Raw genomic sequence first — 13,668 nt, 5'->3', positions numbered from 1 at the left:
AGATGATGAACTGAAGCAAACAGGATTAAGTGACTTGCCCAGGGTCACATAGCTAGTAAGTATCTGAGGCCAGATTGGAATTCAGGAAGATGAGTCTTCCTGACTCCAGGCCCAGGGCTCTATCACCTCTACCACCTGGCTGCCCACTTGGAAAATATTAAATGTCAATTGGATGTCATGGTCAAATCTTTTCCAGACTCTCCAAAGTCAAAACTTACTTGAGAATGTGAAAGGTTTCATTCAAATCATTCTTTTCCCAAATAAGAAGATGAGCTTCACAGCTAAGAGATTTGGAATTAGAATGAATCTATTGAGAACTATCATAATTCTTTTTTCTTTTCTTTTTATCACAACAGATCTGCCGTCTGGAGCGCCATTTGTCAACAGCACAGTACCAGGGAGACCTTTTTGCCAGTCAGCCAGTGATGTTCATAACTGCAGCCTGTGAGCCCCCTTGTGCCAAGCTGAGGGAACTTGTGCAGCTCTGTGGAGGCCAAGTGTCCAGGAGCCCCTTCACAGCCAGTATCTACATTGGTCCCTACAGAGGAAAGAAACAGCCAGAGATCAAATATTTATCAGAAAAATGGATCCTAGGTAGGAAGCTGATTGTCTCTTCAGAAAAAAAAAATGTGATTCTTATGTTGAAAACATTGTTTGAAACACAGTTCTGGTCTCAGTAAACATAAGTGCCTGCTACCCAGTAATACATTCTTCTGCACTCTAGGGGAGATGCAAAGATAAATATTGATTCATCCACCAATGTATTTATTAAGTACCTACTGCATGCCAGGCACCATGCTGGGAACTGGGGATACAAGTACAAAGAACAAAAAAAATAACATTTGTAGGGAGCTTACATTCTAACAGGAGAAACATATGCAAATATAAATATATGCAGCATAAATATAAAATTAATAAATATAAACATATACAAAGTAGTTAAATATAAGATAGTTGTGGAGATTCAGAAAGGCTTCATGCTAGAGCTACATATTAAAAGAAGAGAGGGACTCAGTGAGGCAGAGAGCTAAGGAGAGAGGCCTGTAGGATAGTCAGGGCAAAGGGGTAGAGATGGGAGATGGCGTGTTACTTGGAAGGAAGAGAAGGCTAGTTGGTTTGATGGCAAAGTAGAATTCACAAGTTCATGAAAGGTACAACAGTCATTCCCAGGGAGGGAGAAAGGAACTGATTGCTCCTGGCACATCGGGTCATGGATAAAGCTCCGTAGATAAAATAGAACTTTGAGCTGCTCCTCTGATACATGACAAAAGTTATTTGGCAGAGTGATTATGATAGACTATCATGTAGAATAAATTATTTCGATAATACTAATTTTAGACATTAATTATTAAGTGCTACTTTATAATAGTAGGCCAGCTAAGTGGTGCAGTGCATAGAGTGTCAGGCCTGGAGTCAGGAAGACTCATCTCCATGAGTTCAGATCTGACCTCAGACACTTACTAGTTCTGTGACCCTGGGCAAGTCATCCTGTTTCCCTCAGTTCCTCATCTGTAAAATGAGCTGGAGAAAGAAATGGCAAACTACTCCAGTATCTTTGCCAAGAAAACTCCAAATAGGGTCACAAAGAGTCAGACACAACTAAACGACAACAACACTTTCTAACACTACTGAGCCAAGAACCAAAAGCCCCTTTTGATGCCTCTCTGAACAAAGGAAGCTCCATAGTTTACTTAGTAGGCTTGAATCTACTAGAATAGGAAGTATTTAACCAAAATAGCACAACATGCCTAGAATCATAGGATTTAGATGGAGAAGGATCTTAGAGATCCTATTCCAACCTCCTCATTTTACAGATGAGGAAATTGATGCCTAGAATTGGGAAATTGACTTGTATAGGAAATGGCAGAACAAGATTTGAACTCATGTTCTTTGACTGTGGATTCAAGTCTCTTTCTCCTACACCGTATTGAAAACTCTCCTGTGTTTGTAAGGGAGAGCTAATTTTTTTGTTTCTTATTTTTAATAGAACTCTAACAAAATGGCAAAGACTTCTAGCAATGCAGAATTATGCCATAAAAATTTATTATTCAGCTAATGGAACTTGGCACACAATTGATACCAACAGCCCACATCAACAGCTAATCTTTTGAAAGTTTGGAAATTTTTCACTGTACTGAGGGCCAAAATCTGGATCTGCACCGTTATTATTTCCAGGTTGGATAATCCTAATACTCCTTTCCTGTTTCTTGTGTAGTTTTATTTAGAGCCATGAACAATTCAGCTGCTTTTATATAATTCCGGTAATGACTTTCTATTCCCTGATGTTCCCAGTCCCCCTTGGTCATGTCCTCACTTCTTGTATCCAGACTGAATTTTCATCTTGTCTTTCATGATGTGTACCTGTGGAGAAGTTTTTGTTAATTCACTATCATAGAATTCCTATTCTGTTTCTGGTTTGTCCTTTGGTCTACCATCTGTGCTCTTGGTGACATCCACCTGTTGTGTATGCTGAAATATTTGGCTCCCAGGCCTCTGACATCCTCACCCACGTAAAATAATGGCTGCTGAGTCATAAAATACCAGCCTAGTTCAGCCCACCATGTCATAACTCCCCCAGCTCTTTAAATTTCAGAGCATTTATTTTTTGTAACCTTTAATTCAGATGCTGCTGTTTTGGGGATATTACAGTGAAAGAGTTTTATAGATAATTGTTAAGTCAACTCTTTCTGTGCATAAATAAGTTTCCAGAGGAAACCTGATAGTGAAAATAACACAGGACTATATATGGGACCAAGGTTCTAGGCCAAGTTCTGCCACTAACTTTATAACCTTGGGCAAGTCATATAACCTCTTTATGCCTCAGTTTCCTTCTCAATACGCTCTAGATACAATGCTTGTTATATATCCTTCATAGAATAGTGGTGAGACTCTAAGAAAAAAAATAATTATGAAAAGATCTTAAAAAGTAAGAGGTATAATAAAAATGTATAATATTGATGCAGCAAAAATATTATATCAATATAAATACTGGAGGTAGGTAGGTGGCACAGTGGATAGAGCTCCAACCTTGTAGTCAGGAGGACCTGAGTTCAAATCTGTTCTCAGACACATGACACTTACTAGCTGTGTGACCTTGGGCAAGTCACTTAACCCCAATTGCCTCACCAAAAAGAAAAAAAAAGACTTCAATACAAATAGTGACGTATATTTCTCTTGATATAGGTAACAGATGCATTCTTAACAGCACATATAATGCAAAATCAACCCCAGTAAATTTTATCTTCATTTTGTCTTCTATTTAAAAACAAAAAAACCAGAGAGACATTCCTGTAGAATAAATTTTGCACCCCAGATCATTTAAAGTCACTATAAGAACAAGTTAAACTTTTTTTAAGTATGAATCAAAAGGAAAATCAATACTTTTACAATGAAATAAGAACAGTAGCTCTCAAAAATAGATTATAAACTAAAAATTGTCTATGTGGAAATACTAGAAGGTATGATGGCCACCTGGTAGTATGGTATGGGGATATGGTGACTATCAGAAGCCTTTGAGTTTATTGAGGTATTTCTAATTTCTTCTATAAGATAGTATTACTTTTTTTTCCATGTTCATATTATTACTTACTTGTACTGAAAGCCCTCTTTATAGACATGATAAAGTTTATGGTATTGGAATCCTGTCCTAACCACACCCCCTGCTGTAATTTCTTCATGAAGTTTCTTAACCCCTCCCTGTTTATGTCACTGCAGATCTCCAAAATAATGGGATAAATATTTATTAGTCTTTATTTTTTGAACATGATTCCTTCATTATAATAAGTCAGTCTTCTGTCTATGAGCCCTCAGTTTTGGAAAGCCAGAACCCCAGCTCCCAGTGAAACACTAACCAATACTCTGTTGAGGATCCTAGGACTTTGAGCTGGAAAGGATTTTAAGAGATAATCTAATCCCCCTGATTTTTCAAGTGAAGAAACTGAAGCCCAGAGAAGTAAAATTACTTGTCTAAGGTCACACAGGTAGTAAGTAGCAGAACTGAGATTCCCTGACTCCAAATCCATATCTTTTCTACTTGAAATTTGTCCTTTTGGCTTTGAACCAGATTTTTTGCCACTGTAAATAGATCTTAGGGGATCTTCAAATTATATTACAGCAAATTTAAGGGCACATATTTCAAGGATGATTCATTTTTATCCATTTGTTTTATAGAAAATTACTGTGTATTTAAGTTTGTTTTTTTTATAATGAAGGTAGATTGTACAATCTTGTTTGTTTTCCCTATTCATTCCCAAGGGTCTGTGTTTCTCTGAAATAGCACTTATACTTGGGAGAAGATTCCTGATGAATCATTGAAATAGAAAGGGAAAATGGGGGCAGTTTAAAGAGAAAGCACTTGTTGACACTTGCGACATGTAATTTTATCAGTGTGGGTTCTCCTTCCACCCACACACATCCCAACCCTTCTAGATCTTGGTAGATGGTCTTGGAGAATCACTGGCAAAAAAAATTCATCGTCCTGCAGCCAGCCTGGTGATGGGCTTCCTTTAGCTAGGCTATTCCTTAGATAGCAGGTATCCAGTCCATAACTCAAAAGTTTTTCCAGCCTGGGAGGACCTTGAGAGGCAGTGTGAGAAAGTGGGGAAAATACTGACTCTGGAGGCAAGGGACCTAGGCTGTCTCTGTCACTATTTGTGTGACACCAGATAAATCACTTAACCTCTCTGGGACTTAGCTGCTTCATCTATAAAATGAGGAAGTTAGACTAGGTGGCCTTTCAGGACACTTGCATTTCCTAATCAATAAACCTAAGACCTGCTTTAGCTTGGCTTTTGCTGGCATAGCTTTGGGAACCCAGGGAGACATTAGGACTTAAGAGAAGGCTGCATGAAAATAAACAAGAGAGAGTAAAATGAATTTCAGATATTCAAAGGAATAATTATTATTGTACTTGAAATTGGGCATTGCATTGTATGTTTTAAAAGTACTTTGTATTTTAAAATACTCTGTATCTTCATAAAGTGATACTTTATATTTGTTTCCCCACAATAACTCTGTGAGATAGGATCATAAATCTAGAGCTAGAAGAGACCTTAAGAATTGTTTGATCTGACCCCCCCCCCTCATTTTACAGTTGAAGAAACAGAGGCATGGAGCAATTAAGTGATTTATCCAAGATCATTTGGGTATTAAGTATTAGAACCCAGATCCTGTGACTCTAAATGCCATTTGATTCTTTCCCCTACACCAAGCTACCTCTTAAACTTAATATTTGATTATCTAATTAAAGAACTGAATCATAGGATTTTAGAAGTTGAAGGAACTTTAGAAATAATATAGTCCACCCATCTCATTTAACAAACAAGAAAACTGAGGCCCAGAGAAAGGAAAGGATTAGTCCAAGGTGCCCCAGAGGAACAGATCCAGGACTGAATCCTGGATCTCCTGTCAGGCATTTGCCCTTTTCCCTGTATATTACATAAAGATAAAGAGAGAAAGGACAGATTGGAGCTCTTTGTCTATGATAACTGCCCTGGTTTGTTATTTTATGTAACACAATCACTTTTCTTAACATTTTCACCACTTTTTTTGTATTATCACTGATGGTTAGCTTGTCCTATCTTGTAAGACATTTCTGCTGTCAGGCTCCTTCTTCATAATCTGTGCCATATTCAAGGTATAAAAAACACTTACATCGTATACTTTTGTGGGAATATAATGTAATATTGAATCAGGATTTGCCAAAACACACACACACACACACACACACACACACACACACACACACAAAACCTCTTAACCTCAGCATGATTTCCTTACATAACTTATTCTTGAAAAAAAATTTTACCTTCCTATATTGTAGTGGGTAAGGGGAATTACTAATGGCATAAAGTCCTTTCACACATCAGAAATTGTTTCCCCAGGTTGGTAACTTCAACCTAACTGCTCTCTGTCTCCTAAATATGCATATCTGTCAAGCCAAAGCCAATCCTTTAGAACTCACAGACTCATAAGATTTTGAGCTGGATCAGACTTTAGAGATCATGTCACAAAAGAGAAGGCTGAAACCAAGATTAAGCTCCAGATTCTCTGATTGGTAGTCTATTGTTTTATCCCCCGTGCCAGGCTGCCTGGCCCTCTCAGTTTTTAATCATCCACTTCAATCACACTGAAACTTTAGCAGCCAATAAGTAGTTCAGCAGCAATTTAGGAAATGGCTGTACAATTTGAAGCCATGACTTCAGGGAGTATAAAAGGTTATCTTCTGTGCCTCGTGGTTTTCAAGGCATTCTTTTAAACTATTAGCACTGAAATGATTGAAAACTCAAACTGCTGGTCACAAGGCTATAATTTTCCGGAACAAGCAGAACCAGAATTAGCACAGGGTAGATGTGGTTTTGTCTCAGGCACCAACATGAGGCAGGGTACTTTTCCCCTGGGAGGGTATGTTTCCATATTTCTGCTTGAAAGTGACCACCTTACTTAGTATTTCTCTAGAGCTTCAAGGTACAGTCAAGCTGGAAGACTCTGGCAGAGACAGTGAAATGATCTTCCACAAAGTTATAACTCCTCCTCCCAGATTGTGCTTCCTAATGCTTTGCCTTTGGTCTCTGTAGTACCTTGGTACCCAACAACAACTGAATGAATGATCCCCAAACACAACTTTACCTAATTACTCTGATCACATCTATTGAATTTTTTGGTCTTTTATATATGTATATGTGTGTGCATATAAAATTATTATTATCATCATCTTTTGTTTTCCTATCATGGACATGTTTATAAACAGCAGAGATGAGCCAATAGTCAGAAAGAAATTGAAGATTAAAGACAGAGTGGACATAATAGTGGAAGCACTCTATTGGAGAAAATAGGAATAGATGAAATCAAGGTTGCTTGTTTCAAGGGTTTGCCTTGGCAAAGAGAAGGGCCACCTCTTCATGAGAGAGGTGAAAGAAGAGTTAGTGGAGGAGGAAGCCTAAGTGATTTGACATGAAGAAGTGGAGGGAAAAAGAAGGTGCTCTTATCAAATTGCCTTATATTTTCCTATGAAACATGAGTTGAGTTCCTCAGCTGAGAGGGTGGAGAGAATGGGATGCCATGGAAGAGTAGAGGAGAGATAAAAAGGTTTGGAATAGCCCCTGTGGTCAAGAGTAGAGATAATCAACTAGGGAGATTTGAATATTCTTAACACTGGCAATTACATGGAACCTATATAAGAAAGGGTACTGATACAAGATAGGAAACCCCAGGAGCTAAACACCTGCACAGATGGATGCATGATTTTATTTTTTTCATTGTTTCATATTATTTACCAGCAAGGTTGTCAATTCCCTGAAAATGTCTTTAAACATTTCTTATATGCCTTTCTACCCTTACTTTCTCTTACACTAGATTAATATTTTGGCAATAGTCTTTTTCTGTGGTTTTTCTTTTTTAAAAAATAGTCATAGTGATTTATTGCATCTGTTACACCATAATCATTTCCCAGTAATTTCCTTCCCCCTTACACTTTCTTTCCTCCCCCCAAAAATTTCACAAAACCATCCAATATAGTGACCAAGACTTCAAATATGTAATGTTCCATACCCATAGTCTACTATTTCTCTGCAGAAAGGAAGGAAGTGTATTCAGACACATTCCTTAGTTGTCTGCAGTGATCATTACATTCTCTGAATTATGTTCACTTTTAGTGTTGTATTTATTTGCATTATTGTTTTCAGTTTAATTCTACTCAGTACAATGTAAGCACGTAACTATTAAGCACTCACTTTATACCAAGCATCGTGCTAGGCACTAAGGATACAGAAACAGAAAAAACAAACAAAAAAAAAGTGCCTTCCTTCAAGGAGCTTACATTCTATTGGCGGTATACATAGAAAACTGAATACAAAATATATGCAAAGTAATTTCCAAGGGAAGGCAGTAGCAACTGAAAGGGCACCAGGGACCAAGGAGAGGCTTCTTAGAGGAGATGGAAACTCAAGCAGAGCCCTGGGAGAAGCTCGGGATTCTATTAGCAGAGGACCCTCCTGGGCTATAGGATAGCTTGTGACAAGGAAAAGAGGAGATAGACTATTGTATGAAGAAAACAACAAGGAGATGGTTTGGCTTTAACATAAAGTGTGAAGAAGAGCAGTGGGCAATAAGACTAATAAGGTAGACTAAAGCCAGATCATGATATCTTTAAATGCCAAACAGAAGAATTTGTATCTTGTGCTAGAGCTTCTTGAGTAGGAGCATGACATGGTCATATCTGCGCTTTAGGAATACCACTTTGACAGATGTGGAGAGAATGAATTAGAGAGGGGAGTCAGGAAGACCGATTAAGAAGCTATTTTGATAGTCCATGTGAGACAGCTAGAATTAAGATGGTCATGTGAATAGGTAGAAGTGGATAGATGGAGATTATATTGTGGAGTTAGAATGACTAAGATTTGGAAACTGATTGTATATGAGGAGAGGGAAAAGTCAAAGATGCCTTTGAGATTGTGAACATGGGTAACTAATAGGATGGTAGTGGCCTAAACACAACTAGGGAAGATAAAAAAGGGGAAAAGTTAAAGGAAGGTGGGGTTTGAGATAACAAGTTGTTTTGTACATGTTTACACATGGTTAGACTGAGGTGCTTATAGACACCTTCTAATGGGAGGTGTCCAAAAAACTTCTGGTAATATGAGAGACTAAAGTTCATCAGAGCAATTAGGACTAAATTTATAGTTCTTGGTGTTGTCTATATAGAGGTGATGGAGAATATAGAAAGAGGTAACAAAAAGGTCCATTGCAAAACCCTAGGTTCTAATTATACCATTGGATGCAGAGTCATTGTGTGTATTATTCTCCTGATTCTGCTTTCTTTGCTCTGATTAAATTCATGTAAGTCTCATCATATGACTTAGAATTCTCCATGTTCATCGTTCCATATAGTGTAATAATATTCCATTACGTAAATTCACATGCTACACTTGTTCAGCCACTCCCTATGAATGGGCACTTACTTTCTTTCTAGTTTTTTGCTACTATTAGAAGTGCGACTTTGAATATCCTGACATAAAAAGAGACTTTTTTCTGTCATTAACCTCCTTGGGATATATGCCTCATAATGGGATAGCTAGTTCTGAGTGTATGAACACCTTGGATACTTTTTTTGAATGATTCCAAAATATTTTCCAGTATGAGTGAAACAATTCATAACTTAATACCAACAAGGTATTAGTGTGTCTGACTTCTTACCGCCCCTTCAAAAGTGATTATTTCTGTCCATTAGGATCTTTGCCACTTTGATGAGTTTAATGTGATATTTCAGAGTTGTTTTAATTTCTATTTCTTTTCTGTCATGGAAGCAAGTAGTAGAGTCAATCTAACTCTAGATTTTAAGGAGGAATGTTTCAGGGGGTTCAGGGCAAGGATAGGTAGGAACCTATAGCTTAAATTCTACTGAGAAAGTAATCTCTGGTGAGATAGGGGATGTTCAGATATGAACTTCTGAAAATACAAAGGAAAACAATTCTAGTGAGAAACAAAAATCATATTTTTCTTAAAAATTAATGAGGATACATAAGAAACTCACTAACCAATTTAAGCTTTTTTAAAAATGCACAGATAATGGAAATAAGAGCATGTAAGACAGGACAGATATATGAATAGAAGAGACTATAAAAATAGCGTAAGGAGTGTAAAAATAGTGTAAGGAGTGGTCAAGCTACAAATGATCTAGAGCTGTCAAGGGAAGCCAAGGACAACAAAGAGAGGGGTTTTAGTGATGATGGGAGAAAAGGGAAAACTGCAGAAGGGATAGGACCTTGCTTAGAGAACAGAAGGCTAAATAACTGAGAAGAAAGAGGTGAATTTAGCTATGCAAGTCTTACTTTCCATCTGTTCTCTCTGCCAAGGAAAATGACCTTTGCTCAGGAAATGAAAGAGCTAAAATGACAAAAAGAGGAGGGTAAAAATCAGAATATATAAGGAGATAGTAAGAGAGTACCTCGCTGCTCTTGATGAATTCAAGTCTAGTGGCCCAAATGAATCACTCTTGCTGGTGCCAAGTGATTGCCAAGACACTGTCAGTGATGTTTGAAAAATAATAGAAATTTGGAGAGGTACCACACAATCAGAGAAGGGCAAATGTCTAAATTTTCAAAAAAGAAAAGAGAACAGCCTGCAAACTATAGACCAGTGAGCCTCATTCTGATTCCTAAGAATATTAGTGAACATCTGAAGAGCAATGTTTTCTTTTACAAGGAGAATGACCTTTGCACGGGAAATTTAATAGAGAAAATAGTTATTAAGGGGTTAACTTCCAAAATAAGTAAGGAGGTAGTAAGAGAGTATGTAATGAATTCAAGTCACATGGCATAAACTACATCTCCGGATTCTAAAAGAACTGATACGTATGATTGTTGAGCCACTGGATAAAGACTTAGGTGCCATTCTTGTCAGTTATACAGATGCCAAAAAGTTGGGAGTGAAAACTAACACAGTAGATGACAGAGTCAAGATCCAAAAAGATCTTGACAGGGTGGAGTCAAGATGGGAGAGTAAAAGCAGGCACTTGCTTGAGCTCTCCCCCAAACCCCTCTAAATACTTGTAAAAAATGACTCTAAACAAATTCTAGAGCAGTAGAACCACAAAAAGACAAAGTGAAACAAATTTCTAACCCAAGATAGCCTGGATGGTCGATGGGAAAGGTCTGTTGTGCCAGGCTGGGAAAGGAGTGCAATTCAGTGTGGGCCACGTAGGCAAAGACCAGGCCTCAGGGAACCTGGAGCATGCCTTCGGGGACTGAATCACTAGCAGTTGTAGCAGTTTCCAGACTTCTCAACCCACAAATGCCAAAGACAACTTAGAAGGTCAGTGAGAAAGGTATGTCAAACCTGAGTGAGAGAGGAGCATGGTCCAGCCCCAGTCCTAGCACAGTCCTGGGGTGGCAGCTGCTTTCAGAGCCCACAGATGGTGGGGGGATTGAGCGGCTGATCAGAGGAAGATTGCAGGGATCTCTTTGCTGGCACTGAGGCAGGCTTCTCTTACTTTGCCCATGCTTGGATCAGGGTCCCAGTCCTGGGTGGTCCTAGGGTGAGGAGCACTGGCATAGCAGAGCTTGTGGCAGCAGGGGAGAGGGAACCATCCTCTCATTTCCAGGGCAGAAAAGAGTGCTTGTGGTCACTCGCAGACCAGAGCACAGGCCAGGAGAAGAGTAAACACCTTGCCTTTGATCATACCACCTTGGAAGAACTAACAGTTGCACAAAACCCCTGAGGCTTGAGACAGTACACCCTTCACACTGGAAGTAGAGCCCTACCTTAGGAAAGAGTTTAAAAGTCAAGCAATTGGCTGGGAAGATGAACAAACAGAAAGAAAAAAAAGTCAGACTATAGAATCTTTGGTGACAAGGAAGATCACAACATACAACCAGAAGAAGACAACAAAGCCAAAGCTCCTACATCCAAAGCCTCCAAGAAAAATAGGAATCAGTCCCAGGCCTTGGAAGAGCTCAAAAGGGATTTTGAGAAGCAGAAAATAGAAAATTCTGAGGTGGAAACAAAGAACTCGCTCAGCATCTTGTCAAAAGTCTCCAGCTTTTCTCTTTGGCAAATACTATTACCACAGATCAAGTATCTGAATGTGGTTCTCACATGAGAGTTAATGCTAGAGTGTACTGAGTCGCCAGCACATTGCAGTTGCATGGCAGATAAGTGATATCTGGAAACTTCTACTTCCGGGATCCAAGATGGCGGAGTAAGAGGTGAGTCTCTCTTATCCTCCCCTATTAACCCCTGAAAGCCCAGAAAATATCATCCCAGGAAAAACCCTGGAACAGCTGAACCAGAAGAAAGATAGGGTGTAGCAGTCCAGTAGACCAAGTAGCTTGAGGAATTAACTGGAAAGGCCCCTCTTACCTTGGGGGAAGGGGAGCAGTACAGAACGGGAGGTATCCCAGCAAGCTAGTGGAAAGTCCCACTTCAGCATACCAGGAAGAGATCCTGAAGCCCAGGTGGTGGAGCAGGCAAACACCAACACCTGGACCCCCGAGTGCCTCATTGAGGGCGGGGGAACTGTTGGAAACCAGCTCAGAAAACCACCAGGTGCCTTGGCATTCTACAGCAACCAGCTCTCCGGGTGCCTCAGCAAAACTAAGAGAAGCAGAGCTCCAAGGGACCCCAGGTAGATAAAAACCCTACAACATCCATCTGAAAGGAGCTGAAGAAAGCAAAAGGAAGGAAAGGTCTGGGTGAGCAGGAAATCTCCAGGAGCCATACTACCCAATCCTACCCCTAGAGTTCCAGTGTTGCTGATTCCAGCACCAGGTAAGCTGCCAGAACCCTACAGCCTCCAACTACCAACATTGGAGGCCCCAGCACACAAAGCCAGGCCCTAGGCTCCCAACACAAGAAGCTTGGGTCAGTGCCCTCTGCTCCCTAGCAGGAGAGTCCAATCTCTTTAAAGGCCAGGAAATAGGCAAACACCAAGAGCAAAAAGAAGCATGCAATAGATTCTTATTATGGGAAGAGTGAAGATCAAAGCAGAAATTCTGAAGAGGACAACATTGTCAACAAACCCACATCTGGAACCTCAAAAGGGAATATGAACTGGTCTGAAGCCCAAAAAGCCTTCTTAGAAGAGCTCAAGAAGGATTTTAAAAGTTAAATGAGAGAGATAGAAGAAAAAATGGGAAAAAGAAATGAGAGGTATGCAAAAGAGAGTCAATAGCTTGGAAAAGGAAGGACAAAAATTAACTGTAGAAAACAAGTCCTTAAAAAATACAATTAGCCAACTGGAAAAAAAGTATACTGAAGAAAACAAGTCCCTAAAAAATAAAATTGGCCAGATGGGGAAGGAGGTACAAAATCTCATAGCAGTTAAATGATTTCTGTAGATTTGTCCCTGTCTGTTCATATAATGCTTTTCAAACTTTCTTCATTTTCTTCCCTTTCCTTTTTTTTTTTTTTCCTAATCAATGATGGTTTGGGAAAGGGAGAAAAGTGTAAGTAGAAGTGAGATAAAACTTGAGTCATTGTCCTTTCCTGAAGGAGTCTGGTGAAAGTACCTTAAATAAATAAATTACTTTTTTTTTAAACCATTCAAATCCTGACCTAGGACCAAGAGGGTTTTATTATGAACAAGTGACCGCTCATTAAAAATAATGAGGAGACATTCATCACATATTTTCTTTGTTTGGAACACTGTGCTACGTACTGGTGGTAGGGGTAGGGGTCCCTTTAAAAAGCTGTCAGTGTAAAGGAAGACATCATCATTATCAGGAAGATAAAACACATCAAAAAATATAAGGCAATTTATGAAATAACTTACATTTCTAACAAGTTCAAAGTCATGTTTTCATGAGATGTGGTTAAGCTGACACCATCAGCTTAATATATGTTTGTCTATAGGATCAGAAGTAATAAAGGGGCAAAGCCTTGACTCTTTTTTTTAGGAAGGAATCAAGGCCAGCCAGGCATATCACTTGATGTGAACTTCCAACCAGAGATGTAAGGATACAGCCTGCATATCAAAGATCAATGTCGTGAGTGCTCCTTATATTTTTTATAAGATTTTAGAGTAAAATTATTTTGTTCAAATGATAAACAACTTAAAAGTGATAAACACAATTCCAAGTTACATTAAAAATCGTAAAACAATGCTATTAAATTTCTCTCTCTCTCCCCTAGCTTCCCTTAACTCATTAGTAATAAGAGAAAGCCTGAGAACAG

At 38.9% G+C, this 13,668-nt stretch overlaps 1 protein-coding gene across 5 annotated transcripts in view; it reads left to right on the top strand.

Moving 5' to 3' along the window:
• The window catches only part of MCPH1 (microcephalin 1), a 330,808-nt gene that overhangs the window by 306,029 nt on the left and 11,111 nt on the right, over positions 1-13,668 (top strand). For all 5 annotated transcript variants that reach the window (XM_027840318.1, XM_027840317.1, XM_027840314.1 and 2 more), the window contains one exon: positions 357-594. In XM_027840318.1, coding sequence (XP_027696119.1) covers positions 357-594 — 238 coding nt within the window. The remainder of the gene's footprint in view (positions 1-356; positions 595-13,668) is intronic.

The sequence above is a fragment of the Vombatus ursinus genome, unplaced genomic scaffold (assembly GCF_900497805.2).
Source record: "Vombatus ursinus unplaced genomic scaffold, bare-nosed wombat genome assembly UNPS02014841.1, whole genome shotgun sequence".
Classification (NCBI taxonomy): Eukaryota; Metazoa; Chordata; class Mammalia; order Diprotodontia; family Vombatidae; genus Vombatus; species Vombatus ursinus.
This window is presented reverse-complemented; position numbering and strand designations above follow the sequence as displayed.